This window comes from Mchenga conophoros, linkage group LG19 (assembly GCF_057382185.1).
Source record: "Mchenga conophoros isolate Kocher_MC1m ecotype Shallow Benthic linkage group LG19, M_conophoros_male_GT1.1, whole genome shotgun sequence".
NCBI lineage: Eukaryota > Metazoa > Chordata > Actinopteri > Cichliformes > Cichlidae > Mchenga > Mchenga conophoros.
Genome location: NC_140544.1, coordinates 8,812,058 through 8,839,985, shown reverse-complemented (window position 1 = coordinate 8,839,985; position 27,928 = coordinate 8,812,058). Strand labels below are relative to the sequence as shown.

Below are 27,928 nucleotides of genomic sequence, written 5' to 3'. Positions count from 1 at the left end.
TCCGAGCCCGTGAGAGGAACAAAACGTCCCCACTTTGAGGCTGTAATACCTGAGACCCCACACACACACACACACACACACACACACACACACACACACACACACACACACACACAGGGTTTAATGAAGTAAAATCACAGGAAATTAGTTTTTATTTCCACCAAGAAAACTGAAATCAAACAAAAATCCTGATTCCCCCCCCCGACATCTCAGCAGGCGTCCAGCATCAATCCTGATGATTTATGGAGACTCACAGTTTGGCCAGCGTGGACGCCTCGCTGCTCATCTTTATTCTGACTCAGGCTACTGCGGCGCTTCGCTGTGACTGCCGAGTGGGGCCTCAGCCCGAGTGTTCTTCCTCAGGGCCGGTCCTGAAACCGCGCCCTCTGACCTCTCTGATGCTTTCTGTTGGGTTTCGTTCATGTTGTGCACCGGCTACATAGGGGCTGACAATGTTGTCGCGTCTGTCCTTTTTATCCTCCCTCGCTGGTGTCTGATCTTCTTTTCTGTGCCTCTTTGCTGATTTGATGAAAGCCCAATTAGGATAACCACACATTTTGAGTGCTTCCTTTACATGTGTGTTCCTTCTTTTTCCCTTCAGGCTTAGAGGGAACATGTTCTGCCCGGCGGTGTAGGGTCCTATGTAGCCGGTGTTTCTCTCTCTCATTATAGGTTCACGCCCTCGAAGGAGGAAACACCTGTGCCTCATCAGTGTGGATGGCATTCAAGCCAGGAAGCAACGGCTGTTCTTCGCTGGATCGTTGTGAGAATCACGTCAGTGAAAGTTGAGCGTCTAGCAAGTGTTTTTCCATGTAGTTGTGTGTTTGGAATCTAACGAGCGTTTCTTTGTGTGCAGACCCTCTGGACTGTTTTCCCCGGTGTTCCCTAAGTGACGAGTGTTCGAGTGGATTCGTGTTTGGATTGTTTGGAGAGAGACAAGAGTGTTCACCTGGATTTCCCCCTAAGTAAAGAGAAACGACACTCCATCATTACTTTAAGAACTGAAGGTCAGTCAGTCCGTGGAAATGCTAAAACTTTGAATGTGTCCCCAAGTGCAGTCTCAAAACCAGGTGCTACGATGACACTGGCTCACCTGAGGATGCCCCAGGAAAGGAAGACCAAGAGACCCCTCTGCTGCTGAGGATACATTCATCCGAGTCACCAACCTCAGAAATCCCAAGTTGACAGCACCTCGGAGCAGAGTCCAGATAAATGCCACACAGAGCTCCAGTAGCAGACACATCTCTACATCAACTGTTCAGAGCAGACTGTGTGAATCAGGCCTTTATGGTCAAATAGCTGCTGAGAAACCACGACTAAGGAAAAGCAACAAGAAGAGATTTGTTTGGGCCAAGAAACACAAGAAATGGACGTTAGACCATCTGTGCTTTGGTCTGATCAGTCCAAATTTGAGATCTTTGATTCCACCTGCCATGTCTTTGTGCGACACAGAAAAGGTGAATGGACGGTCTCTACATGGTTCCCACTGTGAAGCATGGAGGAGGAGGTGTGATGGTGTGGGGGTCTTTTACTGGTGACACTGGTGGGGATTCATTCAAAATTGAAGGCACACGGAACCAGCATGGCTACCACAGCATCCTGCAGCGACATGCCATCCCATTAAGGTTGGGTGATATGTAGAAATTTTCCAACCAACAACCATCAGTCCAGTCGCCAACAACAGGTGATATATTCGCACAGGAGCAGACTTTTTGATGGGCGGAGCAATGTAATCATGCATGGACTGATTTGTGCGTTTAGAATTTATAAGTTTTGTTTGGAGGGAATATTTTACCTACTTTTCTTGTTTGTTTCATAACATAGCTACTTTTTGGATTATTTATTTATCTGTTAATTTATTTGAGATGCGCCAAATTGCACAAAACACTTAACTTTTTTAATGCTCACTGGAAGAGACTTTGATTTTCAGCTTACTTTTGGTTTAATTTTGCATTTGTTGTTGGGTCAACTGTGTAAGACAGATAAACACGGTTATAGTGGAAAAAAGAAGCCAGTTTCTCTTTGTTTCCCTCCCACCATTGTAGGTTTTTTAAATAAGGTTTTTGGATTTTTCTGAACATAGGCTACTGCCTTTCTTTCTTTCTGTTATGAGTTTGAGTAAATGAATCGCTGCATTTGGGCGCACTTTGAGGAGGGTGCATTTGCTTGCCGCTGGAAGAGGGTGCCATTAAAACAGTGCTATTATTTTTCCGTTGACTGCTTCTCTTAGCCTCAACCAACATTATCAGCAAACGTACTCATGGACAAATAAATAAATAAATAAATCTCTCTAGTAAAACTGATTGGTGAAAGGCTCAGCCTCAGTGGATATATTCGCCCAATCGCCCAACCTTACATCCCATCATTTATTTTCCAACAGGACAATGACCCCAAACACACCTTGTGTAAGGGCTGCTTGACCGAATGATGGAGTGCTGTGCCAGGTGGCCTGGGCTCCACAGTCACCTTACCTAAACTCAATGGTGATTGATGGTGAGATGGTTTGGGATGAGATGGGCTGCAGGTGAAAACTAGTAATGACTTCATGAACTTCTTCACAAGTAAAATGTTAACAATTAGAGAAAAAATGACTCAAAATCATCCCACAGATGTAATATTATCTACAGCTACTTTCAGTACCATTGATGTTATTAAGTTAGACTCTTTTTCTCCAATCGATCTTTCTGAGTTAACTTCAATAATTACTTCCTCCAAACCATCAACGTGTCTTTTAGATCCCATTCCTACAAAACTGCTCACAGAAGTCCTGCCACTAATTAGAGATGATGAAATCATGGAAAATATTATTATTTTTTATGATTTCACTAACTGAAAGGACATAACCCAGCTGAAATCAGCCGCTCCTAATATTACTCACTGATAAATCCACAGCAGGAAGTGATAAGGGACTTTCACAATAAAACCACAGATTTAAATCAAAGCTCTGACATATTTTAACTGACACCTTAAATCAGCTATTTGGTGTCTCTGAGATCTGGGTCCTTGTTTGGACCGAAACCACAGATTTCTCCACATTCCTGTGGATGAACATCTTTAAGTTCAGACTCGTGTGTGCTGACCTGTGATTGGCTCGTAGGGCCCGAACCTCCGCTCCCAGCCGCCGCCGGTCCTCCAGAGCACCGTCCCTCTCCATCTGCACCTTCTGCAGCTCCTGATTGGATGAAACACGCGTCAGTTACAGGTAATCAGCTGATTTCAGTCTACACCAGCAGCAGAGAGGCACGTTACATCAATCCACCCGAGGCTTCTGGGAGCCGCGCTCTGATTGGCCGACCTAACCATGTGTTTGTGTTTTAACTGCTCGTGCTCACGAAGAGATCAAGCCATGGCTCTCAGCGCTACTTCCTGTTCAAATAAAGGATTAATTAACTAATGGACTAATTAACTCTAACGCGTGTCAACACTGCGCGTAATGAGGAGGGGTTTACAGGTGCATTGTGGGAATCAGAGGGGATTTCTGCGTTTGTCGAGCACCGTAAATTAACGGTAATGATGAGGATTAGATGCGTTAGTAAGGCGCCGGCGAGGCAACGAGAGAGAGAGAGGACGCGTTTTAATCTGCATGGCAAAGGCAACAACACAGGAAGTGACATCATGACCAATCACAGCGTGTTTCAGAGTCTGTATCGTCCAGTTTAGGTTACGGTCGTGGATTAAACCTTAAACGAGGAGGGGGGAGTTCCTCTGGGCTGCGCTGCAGCAGGACCACAGAAGAAGAAAAGGCTGTTTTCATTTTAAAAGCTCTGCCTGTCTTTGTAATGATGTCATACTTCCTGTTTTTATGACCTGCTGAGCCCACAGTGAGGCCAGGCGGCAGTAAAGCAGCAGCAGTGTTTTGTAGTCCATATTCTGGGTGTTGTAGTTTATACATGTCACCGTCACAGAGTCCAGAGTCCTTGTGAACTGTACTTAACGTCACCATGGTTTCCACCGAGGTTGAAGTTTCTGACGAGTCATCAGTGAGCAGAACGCAGACGCCGCCGGAGCGCTGCAGCTGCCAGAAGGACATGGGTGATGCCATCGTGGTGAAGTCAGCAAGTCTGCTGAGAGGATGCAAGGATGTGCTGGACTGAGTGGAGCCATTTTTAATGGGCATGAATGAATATAAAAGGCAGCACGGTGGCACAGAAGGCCCTGGGTCCGAATCCACCGTGTGGGCGGGGCCTTTTATGCTGCATGTTCTCGCCAGCTTCCTCCCACAATCCACACACGTGCAGTTAGTGAATGGTTGTCTCTGTCCCTGTGCTGGCCCTGTGACAGACTGGAGACCAATCCAGGTGTGCCCTGCCCCGCGCCCTATGGTAGCCGCGATAGGCTCCACCCCCGTCACTGTGAGAAGGATAAGGAGAAGAGAATGGATGGAGAGATGTACTTTTTATTTATTATTCGTTGTACTTGTTCTGTATTTTACGAGTGAATGTTGTATTTCTTTAGAGGAGCCGACATCATGATTAATGAATTTCCTTCATGGGAGTTCGGAGGGGGCGGAGCTCGCACTCTGATTTTAATCCCTATAAAGACCGTGTGAAGCGTTTTGTTTTACAAACATGTTTTAAATAAAGTTTATTACTTTTTGTTATTTTATTCCTTTCAAACAGCTGACCACTCCTCCTGTATCTTCCTCCCCTCTTGTCCTCCTCCTCTGCGACTCTGCACAGGGAACTGAATTTGTGGACAACCGCGGCGGGCCACCGCGGCGGGCCGCTGCATCGCGCTTTTGCGTCGGGCTGTGTCTTTGGTCAGACTGTGTGGAAGTCAGCCGCAGCCTGATCCCGACCTACTCCCCTATGCTAATCGAAGCCCTCGAGGTCTGGGAGTTTAAAGCGAGACATCAAAAGAGGAACCAAACCCGGAGAGTCAATATGTGTCTTCTCCAGCCGGGCCGGAGGAGACGCTTCAAAAGAGCTGCCCGACTTATTAATCAGAATAATTTCCAAATGATGTGAGGAGCAGGCGGGAACGACGCCGCGCTGACCTTTAACACGACGAGTTAAGGTCAACCGAAGAGGGAGGACGGGGGAGGAGGTAATAAAAGGAGCCCGCCCGAACCTTTACCACCAAAGAGGGGAGCTGTCTTTAATTAGCATGGAGGAGCAACAGGACAGGAGGTGGAGGTGGAGGTGACAGAGGCACGGGGTGAGGAGGAGGAGGGGGGAGGGGGGTATATGAAAGGAACTACTTTGACCTTTAACATGAGGAGTGTGTGTGTGTGTGTGTGTGGAGGGGGGGGGGGCTCAGGATGTGGAGGTGAGGACGAGAGGAAACTTTAATTATCAGAAGGAGGAGCGCGGCGAGGAGTAAATGAAACGCTCCTCCTCTTCCATTGACCTTCAACATCCACACTGTAACTGTACTGACTGTGGGAGTAACTGAGTACTTTACTCAAGTACTTCAGGATCACTGATATTGGTTTTACTTTTTTGACTGCACAGACCTGACAGACGGAGCCGTCAAAGATCAGTAATCAATAATCAATCAGAGAGATGGAAAGCGGCCTGGATTTATCGAAGGTCTCCGCTGAGTCGATCCAGGTTCACGGATGGAAGCCCAGAGGTCAAGTGTGCAGAGGACGGCTGTGAATGCTGTGTTAACGTGTACGTCTGCGTGGAAACGTTTTGCGTGCGTTGTAACGTCTGGTTTCTGGTGTCGGCTGCGGCGGCTCTCTGGCCGCCTGGCGTTAATTTGCCGGCAGCTGCTGAGTTTGTGTGTGAAATTAAAAAGCTCTCCAGGCTCTAATCCCCACAGAGCCCTCAGCCTAATTAACAGGCTTCAGCAGGAAAAACGATGGCGCTACATTAATAACAAAATTTAATCAGAAGAACAAAACAGACGCAGGCAGAGCAGCAGAAACAGATTCTACCGAGACTCGACTGAAACAGAAACCTCGCATCAACAAACAACAAACTTTAATCAATGAAACTAAAACCCAACGTTTCCATGTTTGTAAAGGACCTCCTAAAAAATCAATAACTGCTCAACTTAAAAATGTAATTTCTTTGATTAAATTTAAAAAAATCAATGATCTAGTTTATTCTGACTGATAAACTTTGATGATGTGTCTTTCCTTGCTTCACACTTTGTCACTTTTAGTGTGAAAGGAGCTAGAAGAAAGAATACTTTAAGAGGTAATGGTACTGAAGTGTTAAAAATAGTGTTATTGTAGGCAAACATCCAAATATTGACCAGGGGTGTGTGTGTGTGTGTGTGTGTGTGTGTGTGTGTTTACCTCGCTTGCCTGCTGCTCTCTCTCTTGTTCCAGGCGTTTCCACTGCACGCAGACAGGGACAGAGTTAATCTGCAGTTACTGATCGGACCAATCTGCAAACGCACATTTTAACTCATATCTATAATCAGTCATTCAGCAATTGATCCTAATCAATGAGCTGAGCTGTGGGCACTCGGCTCTTTCAGCAGTCCGAAGTGTAGAATCATGTTTTTACAGTTTCCTCATATATTGATCCACTGACACGCTGAAAACACGTGATCATTCGAGCTGAACACCTCAGCTTCTGTCTGACTGATGGTGGAGTTTTTCAGCCCTGAATGCTGCCTGCAGACGTTTTAGGACAGAAGCCTTAGGGGTCACAGAGGTCAGAGGTCAGCACTTAGGCCAACCTTAGGCCGCAGCTGTCAGAGCAGCTCTGATTGGTCGTCACGGTTATGTAAGATTCTGGTGTCAGAAAATCAGGAAACAGGTGAGAGGAAGCAGGCGAGACAGACGCCTGAAACTCCGCCTCCAGTTGCAGGCGTTAAACAGAATCACAGACGGGTTTCACCTGTGACTTTTACCACTCAATGAGCGTGGAGCTCATGGAGAGAAAATAAGGCCTTTACCAAAGTGTTTAAATTCCCTCAGGACTGCAACAACATTCAAATGCATTGCACGCTGATGTCACAGCCACAGGATATCACCACGGTTACAATCACATCACCATCACAACCACGATGACCACCACAATCATCATCATTGTTACGACCTGTGGCCATAAAAAGTCTGTGTGAGCTGCTGTGTTTCTCTTTACTGTGTCTCTCTGCAGGTCCTTCCCCTAATGAAGAGCAGAGAGCTACTGATTGGACCGTGGTGACTGCGTTCAAAAACCCGCTCTGACAGCTGCCAGGAGGGAGAGAGAAGCAAGCGAGCAGCTTTGACAGCAGACGCGGACCTGGACTCCAACTTTTTGGGTTACTTTGTATCTGTGTAAGCGTGCTCTGTGAGAGCCGCCACCTGCGGGTATAAACTCAGTGCTTATGCATAAGCACTGAGTTTATACTTATGCATAGGCTGAAGGGGTGAGCTGCTGAAGGGGTGAGCTGCTGAAGGGGTGAGCTGCCTTTTCTTTTGAACTGTTTTGTTAACTCAAAAGACACGACGTCGTACTCTCATTCCCAGCGCTTTATTCGTTCCGCCATTTTACATACAAACAACAACAACACTTCGCGGGCAGGTCACGCATGTAACTATCTAGCCACTTCTGACCACAAACTGTACGTGTACATGCAGTATCAATAATGGCTGACCCCAGTGCCTCAGTCAGCAAGATTTCAGAGTCTGGCTTTAGTGTACAAAGTAGAGATGGACCGATCCGATATTACGTATCGGTATCGGTCCGATACTGACCTAAATTACTGGATCGGATATCGGAGAAAAATAAAAAATGTAATCCGATCCATTAAATATCACGAAAGCACCTCACAAAACTTGCAACGCGCCGTAACTCGCCTCAGAACGTTAGCACGTCGGAGCAGTATGCATCACGTGATAGAGCGGCTGTGGCATGCGGGACCTGTCGGTGGTCTGGATAGCATTTGGAGCTTCGCTAGCAACCCGGCATTTCATCTCCGACAAAGTTATCCCGAGAGAAGTAAAGCAAGTGTGTAAGTCCATCTCTGAATGTTTGTAAAGCATTCCTGCGTTAAGCTTAACAAACGATATATGGAGCGACTGCCTCTTCTTGCTGCTACTTCAATCATGAAACTGCTTAATGATCAGCTGATCGGCTTTTCTGTCGCGAGTCCGTCTCTCTTGTTTGTTTTTGGCCCACTTTGCACCAGAAAGAGGAAACCAGCGGCTGAACAACAGCAGCACGTTTAAGCTTGATCAGCTGTTGTTAGAATGTATTTAATATTACTTTCTACTCGAGGATCTTTTTCTACGTAGCTGACGGCTGGTAACTGTGCAGGGGCGGATCTAGCAAAGTTTAGCCAGGGGGGCCGATAGGGCATTAACAGGGAAAAGGGGGCACAAAGACATACTTTTCTTTCTTATTCTCATTTAAAATGTCTAGCTTTTAATAAATAATTATCTGACACCCAAAGTTTTAATTTGATGCAAAATGAATAGAAGTCAATTACTGTATATAGTAACTATTAAGTCTAATATATATATACCCTAGTAAGCTATAGTACTTTTTACTTTGGGAAGGTACCATCTGTGCAGTCTGCAATTTTGTTGAAGAAAGATGTTGAATCTATTTAATATTTCTTGAAAAATAATTGATTTCTGTGCATTTTTTTTCACACTGCATCAAATTAAGGTTGATTACGTCGATTAAGCATCATGAGGTGGAGCGTGAGGGGTGGTTCCTTATTTTTTATTTATTTCTTTTTGTTGTTGCTGGGAGTTGGAACCCTATTAGTTAGGTTGCTTAATATTTACGCTAAGTACTCTTTAAAATACCAGAATAGGGAGGATGGTGTAGGTCTAAGTTTATTAGATTGATCAGTATTGCTGAACTATGAAATATTTTTTTTTGCATACAGGTATAACAGAATAGCTTTAGTGTAGTTGTTGTTTTAAACTTGAGTATGAACTTATACAAAATGCAGCAAGATATTTAAAAAAACAGTTTTGTTGATTAAAACACACTATATCGGATTCATATCGGTATCGGCAGATATCCAAATTTATGATATCAGTATCGTATCGGACATAAAAAAGTGGTATCGTGCCATCTCTAGTACAAAGTAATGTTACACTCCTCCACTTTCCCATCTTCAGTTAGCTTTACTTGGTCACCATTATGATGAGGACAGTCTTTCGCCCAGTGGTAAGTGCTCTGACAAATAGCACATCTTGTTCGCTTGCCAAACTTGTCAAGTGGGTTGGTACCTTGTAGTGGTTGTCGCTGTCCACTCCGCGACGAAGTACCGTTGTTTCGTTTGTATTTGGGACCTCTTTGTTCCGTAAGGAAAACTGCATCTTGGTTCAGTTGAATTCCGCTGAAAACTCCGGTTACTTTCCCTCCGAAAATCCGTTTCAGTGCAGACTTCATAGACGCAAACGTTAAGTCCGTGCACACTGTCGACTTTCCTCATCAAGACAAGCTGTATCTAGAAGCTTAAATGCTAGCACAGCATCAGGCAGCGTCATGTTGTACTTTTTCATCCGGTTATAACGCTGTTCAAAGTCTATAATGTAGTCTGCCATGGACACGCTGTGGTTCTTTGCAATGCAGTCAAAACACGAGTAGGCTTCATAAGCGCGATCTTTCTCTTCTCTCTGAAACACCGCGTCAAGTTTTGCAAGTCATCTTTGTCCAAATCTTCCGCGTGTATCTCCATGGCCGTTTCTCTGGCTCTTCCCTCGAGCCCCAGTGCCACCGCGAGTGCCTGTTTCTTTTTATCCAGCTCCGTAACTTGTCTCCAGATATTGACTTCATTCTTCCAGCACTCGTATGGCCTGGCTTCATCAAGCTTTGGTGGTACTTTGTAATTTGAAACCATCCTCTGCTACCAATGTTAACTCAAAAGACACAACGTCGTACTCCGATTCCCAGCGCTTTATTCGTTCCGCCATTTTACATACAAACAACAACAACACTTCACGGGCAACAGCACTCTCGCGATATAACAGAAAATAACAAGTTAACATGTTTTCTCCTATTTCTGGGCTAGGAAGCGAGGGATAGTATTAGGGCTACACGATTAATCGTTAGAAAATCGCGATCTCGATTCATACTTATGTGCGATCTCATTTCCAAATGACAACGATTTAAAAAAAAAAAAAAAAAAAAAACGACGACGACTGTACCGCATTTTGATCCGGGACGTACTCTGCATGAAAACAAGCGCTCACTCTTCCTGCTCAACAAATGACAAGGGCAGAGCCTTATACCACGTGATACAGAAGCTGTGCCGCGTGATGCTAAAATTAGCAGGGAAAGAACAACGGAGAGCACGTCAGGGATGACGAGAGAGAGACAGGAGAAAATCCGTCCCGGTCAACCACCCAAACATCAATAACGGGAACCTTATACAGCGCTTCCCTATACCCGTCGAACTCAAAGAAATTACGGAGGCTATCACTTATCACCTGACCAAAGATATGGCTCCCCCATCAACACTGTGCAAAACGAGGGATTTAGGAAAATGATCAACACCCTAGACAAACGCTACACAGTGCTGTCCTATTTTTCTATTGTTGCACTACCTGCTCTATACACGCAGTGTCGAGCAACGGTGGAGACGGAATTTCAAGCAGTACAACATTTAGCGGCGACAACAAAACGTGAGACATTTGTTGTTTTTAATGTTTATTTATTGTTTTTATGTTCGGTCTCAACTGTTACGAAGTTGATGTGCAGTTAATAAGTGCAATAAATATTTATACTGGAAAAGAAAATCGTGAGAGAATCGTGATCTCAATTCTAAGCCAAAAAATCGTGATTCTCATTTTATGCAAAATCGTGCAGCCCTAGATAGTATTGTCATTTGTTTGTTTTGTTTCTTTCTTAGGGTTTAGTTAGTTTTCTCTTAAAAAAATAAAATAAAAATAAAAATAAAGTTCTATCTTATCTTATCTTCTCTGGCGGGACTTAGTTGGTTTTGTTTATTATTTTGGCCTGGGTTCACCCTGGAGCTACGCTTCCTGACATTGAATAAAATCACCTTTTTCACCCATAGCTGGTTTCGGCTGTTTGGTTTGGGAACCAGGGCGGGTGCTTGCTTCTCTCTCCTCCTTCTCTCAACCTTATGTGCTTCTCTACACGCCTAGACTAAAGGCGTAACAACCATCTCAACCACCATCTTCATCACCACCATGACCATCATAATCATCACCGCCATCACCATCATGACCATCACAACCATCATCATCACGACCATCATAATCATCACCATCACAATCACATCACAATCACAACCACCATGACCATCACAATCATCACAATCACATCGCCATCAAAACCACCATGACAATCACAATCGTCACCATCACAATCACATCACCATCACAACCACCATGACCATCACAATTATCACAATCACATCACCATCATCATCACCACTATGACCATCAAAATCATCACCATCATTATCATCACAATCACATCACCATCACAACCACCATGACAATCACAATCGTCACCATCACAATCACATCACCATCATCATCACCACTATGACCATCAAAATCATCACCATCATTATCATCACAATCACAATCGTCACCATCATTATCATCACAATCGTCACCATTAGGGCTGCTCAATTAATCGAATTTTAATCACGATTACGATCTGGGCTTTCAACGATCATTAAAAATGTCTGAGCCGATTATTAGCCCCTCCCTCATTTATCCGCGACACCTTGAAGGCCGGTCCGTGAAAATATTGTCGGGCATAAACCGGTCCGTGGCGCAAAAAAGGTTGGAGACTGCTGAGAGGACCCGAGGGAAGCTCGGAAAGCTAAGCAGAAGTTATTTGGAGAGGAGAGTGACTGCCGTTGGTTGAAAAGAGAGGTAAAAAAAAAACTTCAGTGGTGTTGCACACTATTTGATATTATTTTTTAAAGTCATTGTTAACCCTTTAAAGCCGGTCAGACCAGCACGCTCCGTTTTGTGTAACCTTTTTAAATCCATGTAGAACCTGAACCATGTAAGCTAGCGCAATAATTTGTTTTGCATATGAAACCGGAGGAGTTGTACTTACATCTGATGCCATCAGCTTGTCCTCGGTCACGGTTTCCTTCCACATATAGCTTTGCAAAAATTGCATAAAAAGCGCTTGCAGGAACAAAAACAGAAACAGCTTTGCCGATCCAATCAGCTGTTCATAACACTTCCCACAGTGAAACAGACGTCAGCTCGAACTATCACATGTCCGCCATTTCCTGGCCGAAACCAGAAGTGACGTCATTTTCGCGGAAAATGTAGTTTTTTACTTGTAGGCCTTAAAAGCCGATACTGGTCATGTTTGACTTTTCTGAATAGTTTCTGGGATGTTTGCACTGCTGGAAATAGTTTATTTTGATGCACATGCTGTTTTCTTTGCAAATTTGCATCATAGGATTGTTTTTTCGTTTTTCCTGCAGTATATAAAAATTGCTGTATCTCCAAAATAAAACTATGAAGACACTCAAAATAAATTTCCTGTTGTTGTAAACTATTTTTTGCAACTTTTTTGTATTTAAAGTTTTGAGGGATAAACCTCTTAAATTTCTCCAAGAAGAAATATATGTAAAAAAAACAAAAACGATTTTCAATTTTTTTGTAGTTTATTGCACTTGTTTGCAATTAATGTAGTTACTATGGACTTAATGCATACATATTATTAAAATATGGGCTATAACAGTTGTATAGCAACTTGAAATGCTCCCACAAATGGCACTACAACATGTAAAAAAATAATATAAGCTCTGGCGGACTTGGTTCTATGGTAGGTCTTAAAGGGTTAAATAAATATCGTCATATAATCGAGATCTCAATTTCAGTGAAAATAATCGTGATTATCATTTTTGCCATAATCGAGCAGCCCTAGTCACCATCATTATCATCACAATCACATCACCATCACCGCCATCACCATCATTATCATCACAATCACCATAACAATCACAATCATCACCATCACATAGAGCTGGGCGATAGAACGATAACGATATGTATCGCGATATAACTTTTACTCGATAGAGAAATTAAGCTATCGCGATAGACCTCGCCGCTCTTGTCCTCTTAAAAAAAAAAAAAAAAAAAAAGGTCAGCCAATCCAAATTAAGTAGCGCAGAGCCGAACCAATCACAGCCGCAGCGTCACGTCGCGTGACTTGTTACGTACAGCACAAGTGCCAAGCCACACGTGTGTTTGTTTGGGAAGCAGCCAGCGGGTAATGGAGGAAATGAGTGTGCCGACTAAAAAAATCAACCGAGCGTGACCGAAGAGAAAACAGATGATGGTTCCAATGCCGGAGAGATTGTCGAACGGAAGAGCCATATAAGTTCCGTAGTGTGAAGGTATTTCGGCTATTTCAAGTCTGACAAAAAACAGAGTAGCGTGCACTGTAAATTGTGCCGAAAGCAAGTCTGGAAATACAATAAACTGGTGCATGCGTCACACTGTGCGCCACGTTATTGTTTCGGTGAAATGAATTTCTACAATACTGTTAATTCTACTCTCTGCAGTGTTTAAATGCTTACATATACACACAGTTACTGTCCGTCCACACATACGACTCAGTTCTGCTTCTATGCCCCAGCTTTGTTTACTTTTTCCCACCGAGGCTTCTAGACTTCTGATTGGCCAGTATTTCTGCACGGTTAGGAATCTAGCGCCACCTGCTGCTTTGGCATGTTCATAGCAGCGTTTTCCTTCATTTCTGCCTTTATGTGTGGACGGGATTATTTTTTAAAACGAAAACGGAAAATCTCCGTTTTCAAAAATACCCGTGTACATGTGGACGTAGCCTCAGTCTCTGACTGGAAGCGCTAATTCGTCATTCGGCTTTTGTCAGACTAAACTAACTGTTAAAACTGTTTGAAAAGCTAAGCTATACAACAAGGAGAGATTGAGAATTTCCTTTTAGTTCTCAGTTTATTTGATATTGACAAAAGTTAGTCAGTTTTGTCTGTTCTTCTGTAAAACAAACTAAGATTTATTTTTAGAATTAATATTTTGTTTCTAAGTGGAATTGACAATTTAGTCTGTTTCGTTTGTTCTATTTTGAAACTTAAACGCTTTAGCGGCTGCCTTTTGTGTAGTTTGCAATATTTGCCTTTATTTATCTGAAAAAGTCTCATGTTCCTTAAGTACATCTACCCTGTTGAACTTATTATGGGAAATAAATATTTAAATAAAAACAAGCTGCTGATTATTTCACATTTTACTTGTGAGCAACGGCACATTTAAATCTTACAAATATAGTTATTTGGCTTATATCGTGATAGATATCGTTATCCCCTGAAATGAAAAAAAAACATATCGTGATATGAAAAAATCTCATATCGCCCAGCTCTACCATCACATCACCATCACAACCACCATGACAATCACAATCGTCACCATCACAATGACCATCAGGATGACCATCATCATTGTTTCTATTACATTGAAGTAAAATCAGCCAGTTAAACTCAGATTTGTTGCGTTTGGGTGTAATCCGTCGGGCACAGCTGTCTCCAGCTGTTTCTGTCAGTAAGTGAGGAACGAAGGTCTGCCTGTGGAAATCACACCGCCTCAGTGTATGGCAGCGCCGGCTGAGCTTTAATAATGCTGTAATAATGTTCTAATAATGTTGTAATTACCTGATATTAGCTCAATAAGAAGCTGCAGCTTCCCTCTGAGAGGGAGAGGAGCACACACTGACTGAGCGCGCTCAGGGACAACTCTCTCCTCTCTTCCCCTCCCTCTTTTCTAATATTTCCCAGAAGCCTTGGCTGCAGGGGGAGATAATCCCTGAGAGATGAGTAGAGGGAGCGGTGGCGGGAAGGGGGGGGGGGGGGGGGGGGTTGGGGTGATCCTCCAGCGTGGAGTGCACTCTCTTCTTCTTCTCCTGCAAGGATTACAGCGGCATTTGAAACATATTTCACCGCGACGCAGCAGCAGAATGAGGGCGGGATTATGGTGTTACTGTGGAGGGGTGGTGTTAACGCAGAGGGGCGGGGTGTTAAAAGATGGCGGAGCACTGATATTGTTGGGGGTTAGCGGCAGTAGCCCAGGTGATGCTGAAGTGATGCTGATACGGTGGCAAGTTTGGGGGGGGGGTTAATGGAGGCAGAGTGGAGGTGTGAGAGGCTTAAGATGCGAGGCCGCATGGGGCGGAGCCAGCAGAGGTGAAGGTTTGAAGGAGATCATAAACACTGTGAGCGCAGAGCAGCCAGGAGAGGAAAACATGGAGATGTGCAGGGAGACGTCAGGACCTGCAGTTCCACTAATGTCCACTAGGTGCTCTGACCCAGCCTGTTCACATGTGTAAAAGATTCAAAGAAGAGCATTTAACGTGTCATCACCGCGCTGACATCAGCAATCAGACGTCAGGTGACTCAGTATGCCGTCGTGTTGACAGCAAGTATGAGCAGAGCCAGTGACACAAGTGACACCTGGAGACTGTAAAAGTTACTGCCCCGTCAGGTGAAGCTGTGCTCCTATTGTTGCTGAGTGCTGCACACCTGAACAGGTGCAGAGTTCTGGATCCTGTTAGTACGGACACTTTCCTTCTTCTACTCCAAAATTTGCCACTTCCTTCCATCTTCATCAGGTCTCATCACTCCTCTGCTTTCCTGACGGCAGTTGCCATGGTTACTAGAGCTCAGCTGTGCTGCTGCAGGCCTGTTCCCATGGTGACCACAGTCTGTCAGATGAACAGATAAAGGTTTTTCAGATCTGCGAGCAAATCAGGAGGGGGTGGAGCTTCTGAGCCCGCCACCCGCACGCGGCATGCTGGCAGCGCCGATCCTGCTTTCCGAGCCCCCCTTGGATTGCCCCGTTCTCTCCCCCCCCACAGAGACCGGTTTATGAGTCTGGGTGCATTGTGGGTAATAATTCTCTGTGGGTCCTGTAATAAACTCTGTGAACTGAGCGCCGATAATAATCACAGCCAGAGACCGCAGGAACACCTTTTCAAAGTAAAAGTCCAAACTCTGATGCCCGTAATCAGCCCCCAATCAGTTGTTCTGATTGATTATTTACCAAGTCTGACTCAAACTGGCAAATCTGAAGGGAAGCCTCTGAATGTGATACAACATCATCTACGCACAGGCGGCTCACCGTCAAAGCCAGGTTCAAAGGTCACAGTGAGAAAATACAAACATTTACAGAGATGCTCTGAGTTTCTGTGCTTGCTCTGACATCACGAGAACGATCGTTTAAAGACCCCGCCCCCATTGGGACTGCTTGGTCAATGTCAATAACAGCAGAGATGGCCTGTAAAACAATGTTCCCGCCATTTGGCCACCATGACTTCAGAAGACTGTACACAATGATGGCTGAAGCAGCCAATCAGGAAACGTGACAAAAAATGATCACTAGTTGATGAATGTGTGTGTAAGGCAGTGTGTGTGTGTGTGTACGGGTATTAACATCTTTGTGGGGACCAAAAACTGGAAGATTACCATACCTTGGGGGCAGCAGTCTCCAACCTTTTTTGCGCCACGGACCGGTTTATGCCCGACAATATTTTCACGGACCGGCCTTTAAGGTGTCGCGGATAAATACAACAAAATAAAACTAGTACCGGTACCGAAAAAAAGAAGATTTATTCATAACACACGTGAAAAGACCCAGGAAAACCGAGTTAACGATAAAAACGATAACAAAATAACGCTGAAAACCGATAAAAACCCTGAAAAATATACATTTCACACCTGAGCCTCAACTCTCGCGGCCCGGTACCAAACGACTGATGGACCGGTACTGGTCCGAGGCCCGGGGGTTAGGGACCGCTGCCTTAGGGGACCACAAGGATATAAATACACAAAGGGACAGGGAGTATGACTCTGTCCAGCTGTTGCCTGATGTTAACCTCCACACCAGGAGAAGAGGAGATGTCACCCAGGTGTGAGCAGGAGTGTGTAGTGTGGGGAGGGAACACACCTGCAGTCTACCTGTGTGGCTCATTTTAATATCAGTGTGTCCATCAGAGGTGGTCTGTAAGCCACACACACACACACACACACACACACACACACACACACACAGGTGAGTAAACAGCAGGTGTTCAGCAAACAGCGTGTCGGCTCGTCTCAGTCTGCTGTCAATATTTGTGTCTCTGTTTTCACCGCATTCTAAATATTCTCGTTCACATTCAAACTCAAATATTTGAGGTCTGAGCACCGTAACCCGGGCAACCGGGTTAAACACGCCACTTAGCAACGCTGCTGTCAGAACACGATGACGTAGAGAAACCTGCAGCTCGCGTTTGTCACATGACCACCCAGATTTATGGCACAGGGAGGAGACCCTGCAGGGTCAACATGACTGCTCTTAAGAGTCTGTTCTTATTAATAAGCGGGAATTTCTCGTGAAGACCCTCACGGTGCACTCAGGATCATCACGTCAGTCTGGATGACCTGCCAAACCAGAACTGGGTCCAGTCTGGCCCGAGTCATTAAAATCCTGCGTTGGCTGACTCTGTTGTGGTCACGTGGTTTATTTCAGCAGCTCGAATCGTATAAAACATTCAGCTCGGATTGAGCAGAGGGAAGTAACTCCACTCTGGTCTGTGACACACCTGTAAGAACACACCTGCGCTAACAGAGTCTTACTTTACGTCTGCTTGTGTCCACTCACAGCGGAGGAGTCGATGCTGAGAAATCGTCTGCGAGCTGCCAGACCTTCACCTCTGATCAATAAGTCTGATCGGTGCGCCTCTTTTGTGAACGGATGACAAACACAGGTGTTCGCCCACTCTCTCGGAGCACACAGGTAAACAGACTCACCTTGGCGGTAGAGCTGTCCCTCTCCTCCATCACGGCCTTCATCTCCTGAGCTGTGATGTCACTTCGCCGTTGCCGTGCCAACCAAAGACGCTGGACCAGAACTGAGCCGAACTGCTCGATTTCCTGGACGGAGTCGGCGTCACAGATGTGCCGCAGGAGCTCATCCACATCCTAAAACGCACACGGAAGGAAACCGATCAGAACCTCAGACAACCACGAGAACCTGCGGTCATCAACACGCCGCCAGCGTTTACCTGATCGCCATCGTCCAGGTGGAAGCACTCTGACCTGACAACACACAGATGGACACATGTTAGACTAAGCGGTGCTAAGTCTCAGCGGCAGGTGAAGCCCTGAGCTCCTATGAACAGGTCAGCCCAACATTTTTAGCAGATTTAATTTTAGTTTGAGAGAAAAAAACTGAGCATCAGTGTTTTGGTCTCTCTGGCTGCCATTAGAGTCGAGTCAGAGCTCGCTGATTTCTATCATGATGAGAAAAGTTCATATGTCTCTAAACTCGCCGTCATACAGCAACCGTGAAACTAACGGGTGGAGCAGGAGGAGCAAAGAGTGCCCATCCTCTCAGGTAACGGGTGGAGAGACAGAACCACAGGAAGGCTGGTTGGACTAAAGTGGAGGAGACGGCAGGACAACAACGCTGTCCCAGAACACGGAACATGTGGAAACAGCTGCAGATGATCCTGAACACACTTGTTCATCCTCAGAAGACCACCTGAGTCGCTCAGCTGACTAACTTCATCAGGGTTCGAGGGCATGTGTTCATCCAAGCCACCACCCTAAACCTTAACGAGTAGTTTTAATGTAACACGTGGTTACTTATTTGGTTAATGAGTTAATGATCGCCTTCTACATCTGTTTAGTTTTTAGCTTTTGGTCTCTAAACTGGAAATCTGACCCTGCAGGACAGGGCAGCGTTGGTGGAGAAGCCACAAGATCCAAAGTCTTATTGTGACAGCCGGACTGGTGAGAACCGGCAGAGCTCAATGCTCCTGCAGGGTTAGGGTTAGTTCAGCGGACCCTGGATGTAAGCCTCCTGAAGCTGGATGTTTCTGGCTCTCTGAACACGGAAAGGTTTCAGGGCGCTCTGCCTCCATCTCTGAAACACAATATTTCCTTTTCTCTGCCTCTCTTTATGAAATGTGATTTCGGTGTTCAGGTAGTCCCGAGTTCATTTCTGTGCAGTGAGTCTTAAATAAAACAGCGTGTGAGGAGCAGCTGAGGGGGCTGAAGCGGCCTGTAATCGGGCCCTGTAAGGCTGGCGGCCCCCGTGTTTTCCCGCCGCTGACCAAATTAAAGCCGCCGCAGCCTGTGAGATGACCCGAGCTCCTGCAGCTGGGCAGTAATTTGGTCCTCGCTCCCCAAAGCCCACCTGAAATCTGCTGTCTTCGTTGTGAGGCTGCGAGGGCGTGGGTTGGGCGGAGCTTCGTGCTTGCTCTCAGCCTGACGGTGGACGTGCAGCTGGTAACTAGCTGATCCGCGCTCTCCTCCTGGGAAGCTCTTTCATTTAGCCGGCTGCTGTTTTCTGTAATAAACTGTAATAAGGTGGCCGAGCCGCTCGTTCCGCGGGGAGCAGCAGGTAATGAAAGACCGGCCGCCTCCAATAAAGCTCCTCTAACACCCTGCTTACAGCCCATCGAGCCCGGCTCAGCCCGGCTCGGCTCGCTCCCCGTCATTAACACTCCCACACAGCTCGCCTCGACAGAAACACCCCGCCGCCGCCGCCATTAGTAGGATCAGATGAGAAAGAGAATTTATCACTTCACAGAAAATTTCTGAGAAACATCCCAGACGTCTGAGAGAGGCCTGCTTCGGACCTGAGGGTCAGGACCCGGCGTCCATCTTCATCCACAGGTTCAGGGACCGTGCCTGTTTCACGTCAAATTGATCAGGCGGCGGTCAGGTCGCTGAGCGCCGTCCGAGGCCTCAGCCGAAGCCCATTTCTGTTTGACTGCACCATAATCACATTATTCATGCACACACACACACACACACACACACACACACACACACACACACACACTGAGTCCTGACAGATGGAACATGCTCCTCCATATTCTGTCCCTCATAAAAAGGATTGTGGCCTCCAATATCAATTACCCTCTCATCCTGGGGGGGAGGAGGTGGGGGGCAAGGGAGGACGGGGGAGCAGGATGAGGGGGGATATTATCTCTAATTAGATTTTCTGCTCTATTTGGCTGCTCCTCCAAGACGACGAGAGCTCATTTCACAGCCCTTAACAGGACTGAGGAGGTGCATAATGAGGAGGAGGAGCAGCAGGTTGCTCCTCCGTCAGCACAGCAAACATGTTTCACATGTAAATAAAAGAACAAACAGATTCTCCTCAGAGGAGACGACAGCCGCTCTGTTTATGCAACAAACAGAGCCGACACAAACCTCGCAACATCCACGGTTCCTCTTATTAATCATTACAGAACCCCCGCGTTATTGATCGCTGTGATCAGAACAGCCAGAACTCTGTCTGCCTCCAGCGCCCCAAACATCCCGACATATCCGCTTCAGCACCACCCGAGGTGGAGGCCTCTTATCCACACATGTGGCTTCAGCCAGGGTGTCAGGCCGTCAACAGGGTTCTGCTCTTAGTTCTCAAGAGTTGTACTGTAGTTCTACAGGGTTCTACTATTGGTCTACTGTTGGCCCTAAGAGTTCTACTGTCAGTCCTTTAAGGTTTTATTGTCGGGCCTCAGTGTTCAACTGTTGAACCTCAGAATTAGATTAGAGTTAGAGTTCTACTGTTAGTCCACGGGGTTCTACTGTTGTCCCTTTAACTTTAAAGCTGCTTTAAATTCTTCTCAGGTGATAACGAACTTCAATCAACTGACAGGAAATGATGAAACTTACTCAGCCGCCTGCTGTAGTCGATGCAAACGAAGCAAAGCCTCGTCTCTCTCCTCATTGGCCAGCAGGAGTCGTGACATCACAGCCTGATCTCTGTCCTTCTGAGCTGCCAGCACCTCCTCCAACACCGCTGAGGAGACAGGAGGAGGAGGATAGTTTGAGGATAAATTTCAGTAAAAGCAGAATCTTTTTTCAGTGTCTCTCCAGATTGATGGACCAATGAGAGCAGAGCTCATGATTACCACGCCATGTGTGTGTTCAGGGGTAATAACACAGAGATGACCACAGTACTTCTGAGACTCGGTGCACAGAAAATTAAAGTGGAGACTCTGCTGGTTATTAAAGTGCACCAGTTCTCTGGGTGGGAAACTTTTTACTCTGGACAGGTCAGGTCCCACCTGATCCTTCTCTCTCTGTATTTTTATACTCCATCTCTTTACTGGGAATGATGGGACTACACCATCACCAGAGCGGCTGTAGATCTGCCACACTGCATGCGCCTGACCCTGGGAGCTTCATAACCTCCAGGTGAGCTTTGCTCTGTTAGCTGTTACTCAGGTGTGAAGCACACACGCAGGTCTTTCAGCTGCTGAAAATATACATGACATACAGAACATACAACAGACCGGCGGCCGGACTGTGTGTGACGATTTCACTTAACGGTCAGAGAGGGCGCTGATGAAAAAATGACCAAACAAAAAGTTTCTATTGTGATCTGGTGGAGGGAGCACTGTGTTACTGTGATGATCCTACCAGATGACACACTCAGCTCAGTTAAATCAACATCACACGTGAGTGTGATTGCTGGTTAAACACACACAAACACACACTGTTCTGTTAAACTAACAGCTGCCACGTTAACTGACATCTCATTACCACTGCTGTTGTTTTAATTAGCGCATGCAGTCGTGTGTGTGAGAGAGTGTGCATGGAAAATATTCAAATATTTAAGAAGTCGAGTTTGGATCCGATCTGATTAAGAGGAGAGTAAACTGTGACACTCTCCCTCCTCACCTGCAGGTCTCTCCCAGTCTCGGGCCTCCCTCCGTTTCTCCCTAAGCTCCTCCTCCCCCTCCCTCCTATGCAGCTCCTTCTCCTTCTGAACCAGCTGCTGCTGCAGCTGAAACACAAACACACAAACACCTTCTGCTGCTGCTGGATACCAAACATATGAGGTGACTACAACTCCCATCATGCACTTTAGCAAAAAACCTCCAGTGAGTGAGGTTTAGACCCAGTCAGTAATAATGTAAGGGGTTGGGAACACCTGTGTGTGTATGTACCTTGTTGTTGACCTGTCTCAGGGCGTCGAGCTCCTTCAGTAACAGCGAGATGTTTTTGTCTCGGTCGGTGCTCGGAGGCCGGGCTGATGCAGAGCTGCAGCACAGAGATGATGTCATCAATGACAACCAATCACAGATTAAAGAGCTGTAGGTCCCGGAGATGTTTGTTTCTCTTTAAAGACACGAGTTTACCAAACTCATCTACACACAAAACACACAGTTTAGCTTCCTGTACTGCTGTTAATCTCAGCGTACGTTTCTGTGTGCCTGACTGTGTGTTAACGGTGTCCCCTTCAGCGTGTGGCGTTGGACGACTGAAAGCCTCAGCGGCGCACACAGCGCTCTGAGACATCACTCTCAGGTACCTGCTGTTTCACACCATATTAAAATATCTGTAACGGCACTCGTTAACATGTTTTAAATGTGCTGCACTGAAGGTAAGCTAGTATTTTCCACACTGTGAGAACATTAACTAAAAACAGAGAAGTGTTACACATTTATTGGCAGCATGTCCTCGCTGCGCCCGCAGCGGTGTACATCCAAAACTGACGGCGGCGGCACCTCGCTGCAGTTTTGGTTCAGTGAGATTGAGTGGATTTCGTCACTGCGGCCAGGCCAGCGGCAGGAGCGTATGAGCAGGTCGTCTCTGTGTCGATTAGAGAGAAGATGAGACGCTCTGCGGAGACATCTGCTTCGTTTCCTGTTCCCACTTCCTCTGGACGTCCATCGCAGTGACGGTGAGTGCAGTAACAGTGGGCGGGTAAATAATGCGTCTGTCCTCCCCCTTCAGGTTTGTAATAAAGCAGATCTCCTGCGGATGGATGCTGAGCTCCACCTGAGCCGTCACATTCATCCACAGAGACCACACAGTCTAGAAGGCCATCTCACTTTAAGCGCGCTTAGTGCTGACTCGACGTTGCTCTCGATGGATTGGTGGGCTGCATGTGAGCAGGTACATCTGTGCACCATCGGCTCATCACCTGGAGATCTTTTGGTTTATCTCAAAACTTTTGGTTGTCCGACACCGAGGAGCGCGTTAAACCGAGCGGCTATTTTTTACCGATCTCATGGTCGGAAGTTCCTCAGCAGCTGCTCGCCACTCTGCGAGGCTCTCGTTGGTCAGGGCTCAGCGTTTCATTAGTGTTTCACCTGTGTGTAGTGAGGTCAGGTGTTTTAACGGGAGGTCGCGGCCTCACTTTATCAGATGTGAGGCTGCACGCTGCAGCAGCAGCAGGTTTAATAAGCAGCGGCTGATGTTCGCCTCTAATTCTCTCATATTACCTTAAAGGTCAGGCTGCGTCGTGGCTTCGTAATAAAGCGGGTAAATAAGACGCTGAGTGTGGCTCACTGTGTCTTCTGTAATTGACTGTTTCTGACTTTATAACATCAGCTGCTTCTAATCAAGCCGCTGCTTTTACTATCTTTCTATTTTGGTCTCGCTCCCACTAATCAAATCAAATCTAAATTTAATAGCTCACATTTCAAACAGTGATGCAACTCAAAGTGCTCCACAAATTTATTTCAAAATGCATCAAAAGACAAAAGAAGCAGGAAAAATGACAGAATCTAAAGAAAGCAGAGGAAGTTTAATGAAAAGCAATAAACTTTTTAATAAAGCTCACTGTGTGGGGGCTCTAAACATATCACATTAATCCGTTCAAAAAGCACCGAGAATACGGCAGCATGGAGGCTCCAATATCGGCCACGTTATTACTGACACGTGTAATAATCTATAGCTCGAATACATCTGAACAACTTCTCACAACTCCAGCGCTAAAAACCTGAAACTTTTCCACCAGACTCTCTTCAGAGCAGGGCCCGCTCTAACATCTCATCGTCGGCACTGCTCCCACTCACCTGTCCACAGCGGTCACCAGGTGTCTGCTGAGGGAGGGGCTAGCAGGATCTCCGGGTGCGCCACCTTCATCTGCAGTATCTCCACAGCTCTTTGCCCAAGGAGAAAGACCTCTGCTGGTCGAAAGGTCCACTTCCATCTCTTCTGCACCTCCCAGGCGACTGGAGGATAGCGGGGACACAGACTTCCTGCAGGGCGGAGGTGACAAAGGAGAGGCGGACCTTCTGTAGGATGGAGGTGGAGGGGAGCAGGAGGTCGACGGCTCCTGCAGGTGCTGTGGAACTGACAGACAGGTAAGAGGTCACTTGCAGGTGAATATTTTACATTTCCTGATCAAAGAGTTCAGGAATCAAAGAGCCCAGTGATCATGATCAGTTTGTTGGTCCGACATTCAGCAGCGTCTGCCTCACGTCTTCAAATACGAATGAACCCAGAGCATGACGGGACTTCATGTTGGCTCTAACTCTCCCATCAATAACACACTGTGAAGCCCACATTCATCACACTCCAGTTCAAAATGCATGAAAAGTGTAAAACAAACACTAAACAACGTATCTGAGGTAAAACTGTACCTATGATGGGGGTGGATGTTACCTCGAGGCCAGGTGTGGTGGTCGTAGTTCAGGTTGGGGCTCAGGCTGATCTCTGATCTGTGAACATCAGAAACAACATGAGGTGACTTTCGCTGACCTCTAAACAGCAGCAGCGTGCGCGATACGGACATGATCAATGAGTCATCACAGGGACAGCTCAAAGACAGAGAGACCGAGATGGTGGAGGATTAATGTGGAGGATGAAGGTGGAGCTGCAGACAGGAGAAGCAGAGGAAGAGCTCAGAGGTTCACGAGGAACGTGGATGTTGGAGGAGGACATCCAGAGGGCTGGAGTGACAGAGGAGGATGCTGGGATTGGAGGAGATGGAGGTATATAATCGGCTGTTGGTGAAACTAAACATTCAGCTGCAGCTAACCTCCAACATCACCTCCACCCTCAACCATAGCCTGACAGGTACTGCACTCACCCGTTGGAGCTGATGAGCTGGGTTCTGATAAGTGCAGGAAGACGCTGTCGCAGCTCCACGTTCACTCTGGGATTAGCTGGACAAAAAGGAAGCGACAGCTAAAGCAGACAGACACCAAAGACCCGCCTGTGCGAACACCCGCCTGTGCGAACAACCGACTGTGCGAACAACCGACTGTGCGAACAACCGACTGTGCGAACACCCACCTGTGCGAACAACCGACTGTGCGAACACCCACCTGTGCGAACAACCAACTGTGCGAACAACCGACTGTGCGAACACCCACCTGTGCGAACAACCGACTGTGCGAACACCCACCTGTGCGAACAACCGACTGTGCGAACACCCGCCTGTGCGAACAACCGACTGTGCGAACACCCACCTGTGCGAACAACCGACTGTGCGAACACCCACCTGTGCGAACAACCGACTGTGCGAACAACCGACTGTGCGAACAACCGCCTGTGCGAACAACCGACTGTGCGAACAACCGCCTGTGCGAACAACCGACTGTGCGAACAACCGACTGTGCGAACACCCACCTGTGCGAACAACCGACTGTGCGAACAACCGCCTGTGCGAACAACCGACTGTGCGAACAACCGCCTGTGCGAACACCCACCTGTGCGAACAACCGACTGTGCGAACAACCGACTGTGCGAACGCCGTCTAATGAATTACTCAGAGCTGTAAACACACATTAACATCATGTCCCTCACCCTCTCTCTCTCCCCGCCTGTCATGTCCCTCACCCTCTCTCTCTCCCCGTCTGTCATGTCCCTCACCCTCTCTCTCCGTCTGTCATGTCCCTCACCCTCTCTCTCCGTCTGTCATGTCCCTCACCCTTTCTCTCTCTCCCCGTCTGTCATGTCCCTCACCCTCTCTCTCTGTCATGTCCCTTGCCCTCTCTTTCTCGCCCACAGACCTCTCACGGACCACCTGACCCATCCACGACCCCGTACTGGGAACAAGGAGAAGCAAGAAGCAGTGCGGGAGGATGGTGGCAGGATGTTCTTTCTGTGAGCCTCTGCAGACTGATCAGACTTACAGCAGAACCAAGAAAGGACTGAAGCTTTCCCCTCTGATGGGTGCTGATCAGGCCCTTCGTGACCTCTGACCAACACCACTACTGTCTGCACAGCTCTCACTGTGAGCTTCTCGGGTGGAGGACTGTAATCTTCTCCAGGGGTCGAGGACATCAGGTTACTTCCTTTGAGCCTGAAACTTTTCCCGGAGAGTTTCTTGGTTTTGCCTGCTTTTAGTTGCCTTTTAAACATTTTTCTGACACTTTTTTCTTTTGTGTGTTTGCTCCTGCAGATCTGTGAGTGGCCCGATCAGTAAGGAGGACGATTATCTGCTCCTGAGTGTGAAGCAGCTAAATTTCAGTTATTTCTGAATAATTTGTTCACTTTGAAACTTTTCTCATTTCCTGCCGTCCTCCCCCATCCTCCCCCTCTCTGATCTCCTTGTGGACTCAGAGCTAATTGAGCCGCCGGCTCTCCTTATTATTCATGTACAATTACAGATGTGATAATGTGCTTAAATCCTTCTAAATGACCGTTCATGCCTCGCGCTCGCTTTGAAGTCTCGTCAAAGATGGAAAATCTGCAGAAAAAAGGGAAAAAGCAAAAGCCAATCAGAGCGCCAATCTACATTAACCAATGAGGCGAAGAGGGGGGACACGCCTCCTCCCGCCTCCCCCCCTTTTTCTTCATGTAATATAAACTCAAGTCCATTAATTTTTTAAGCTGTTTTTAATACATTTTGTGCAGAAAGTTTGGAGCGCTGAGTGTCGGCTGCTCCAGCTGACTGCATGAATATTAATGACGGTGTTACGATGATTAAAGAGGCTTCAGCTCAAATCCAACACAATCCGCTTGTGATCCGGCCCGCCGACACCACACCGCCGCCACACCGCACATGAATTTAGATACGGACATTAAGCCGAGGAGACACACGGCGAGCTGGGAACGCTCACGCACACGCGTGCAGAGTAAACATGAAGCCAAACACACTCCGAGATCAATCGATCAGCAGGAAACCTGCTGCTCTTCAACAAACGAGCGATCAATAAAAGTGAGACAAAATCGCTCCTGTCGATCAGAGAGGAAATCGACTGATCAATAACCAGAGAAAATACCTCATGGTCATGTGACCTGATCATGTTTTTCATGAAAATTATTCTTAAAACAGGTACTGCCTTTCACAGTAAACTGAAGGTCTTTTTGTTCTGAGTAAAATCACAGTCCACACCATGCAGGTAGCACACCTGCGCCCTGATCTGTTTCCTGTTACAGGACAGCTGATAGCAGTCACTCGTTCTCAGTTCAGGAAGAAACGGAGCAAATGTCTCAGATTTATTTGGTTAATCTGGTCCAGGCGTCCGTTTCCTCTGACCGCAGCAGGCGTAACATCTGCTTCTCCTACAAACAGAATCCATGTTTCACTCCAGTCGCACTATTTTAATTATTCTGCACTTTTAATTCAAGCAATTTCTTGCTTGAGCTACATAGCACCCGTTTACTTCCGGTTTTCTTGTCTTTGATTTTTAGTCTCCGGCCTCTAAGCGCTGATCAGTAAATGCTCATTATTTGCATTAAATCCTGGACGTCATCTAAATCATCCTGCAGCTCCGTCACAATTGGCTGTTTCCTGTCCTTCATCTTGGAAGCTGCAACACTACGAGTGCAGCAAGAAGCTGGTAATTGATTATTGATTATAGCACACAGGGTTGAAAAGGCCACTTCTACTCAAGAAGTGATGTCATTTAAATATATTTAATGTTTTCATATTTAAGTTGACAGCGATGAACCACTTTTATGTGACTCAAACTGAAATTATCTTCACACACATTTATCATCACCTGAAGATGACTCCAGGTGCAGCTGTACGATCTGCTGACCCCGGCACACACACACACACACACACACACACAGAGAGACACGCTTACACACACATACACACACACACACACACACACACACACACGCAGACACACACAGACAGACACACACACGCACACACACACTATGGTCAGTAGATTTAATTTATTGAGAGAAGAGGAAGACAAAGGCTGAGTGTGGCTGAGAGGGAATGAAGAGCAAGAGGGAGGAGACAGTCGTGTGAACAGTGTTTAATCTGCAGAGTGGGTGGTCCACGGACACACACACGCACACACACACACACTCAGTTTTATTGTTGTTAGATGGGTGGGCTGCAGACTCT

At 46.5% G+C, this 27,928-nt stretch overlaps 1 protein-coding gene and 1 long non-coding RNA gene across 3 annotated transcripts in view; one reads left to right on the top strand and one right to left on the bottom strand.

The window, feature by feature from the left end:
- mipol1 (mirror-image polydactyly 1) overlaps positions 1-27,928 on the bottom strand; it is a 46,086-nt gene that overhangs the window by 6,559 nt on the left and 11,599 nt on the right. For both annotated transcript variants that reach the window (XM_085258017.1, XM_085258018.1), the window contains exons 3-12: positions 24,704-24,779; positions 24,277-24,332; positions 23,685-23,964; positions 21,828-21,921; positions 21,559-21,664; positions 20,548-20,674; positions 17,922-17,955; positions 17,668-17,838; positions 6,248-6,289; positions 3,081-3,172 (exon numbers count right to left, since the gene is read on the bottom strand). In XM_085258017.1, the coding sequence (XP_085114143.1) occupies positions 3,081-3,172; positions 6,248-6,289; positions 17,668-17,838; positions 17,922-17,955; positions 20,548-20,674; positions 21,559-21,664; positions 21,828-21,921; positions 23,685-23,964; positions 24,277-24,332; positions 24,704-24,779 (1,078 nt within the window). The remainder of the gene's footprint in view (positions 1-3,080; positions 3,173-6,247; positions 6,290-17,667; positions 17,839-17,921; positions 17,956-20,547; positions 20,675-21,558; positions 21,665-21,827; positions 21,922-23,684; positions 23,965-24,276; positions 24,333-24,703; positions 24,780-27,928) is intronic.
- Positions 22,296-26,366, top strand: LOC146551677 (uncharacterized). Its single transcript, XR_014890032.1, has 4 exons — positions 22,296-22,564; positions 23,627-23,975; positions 25,627-25,905; positions 26,021-26,366. It is a non-coding gene; the product is annotated as an uncharacterized LOC146551677 (long non-coding RNA).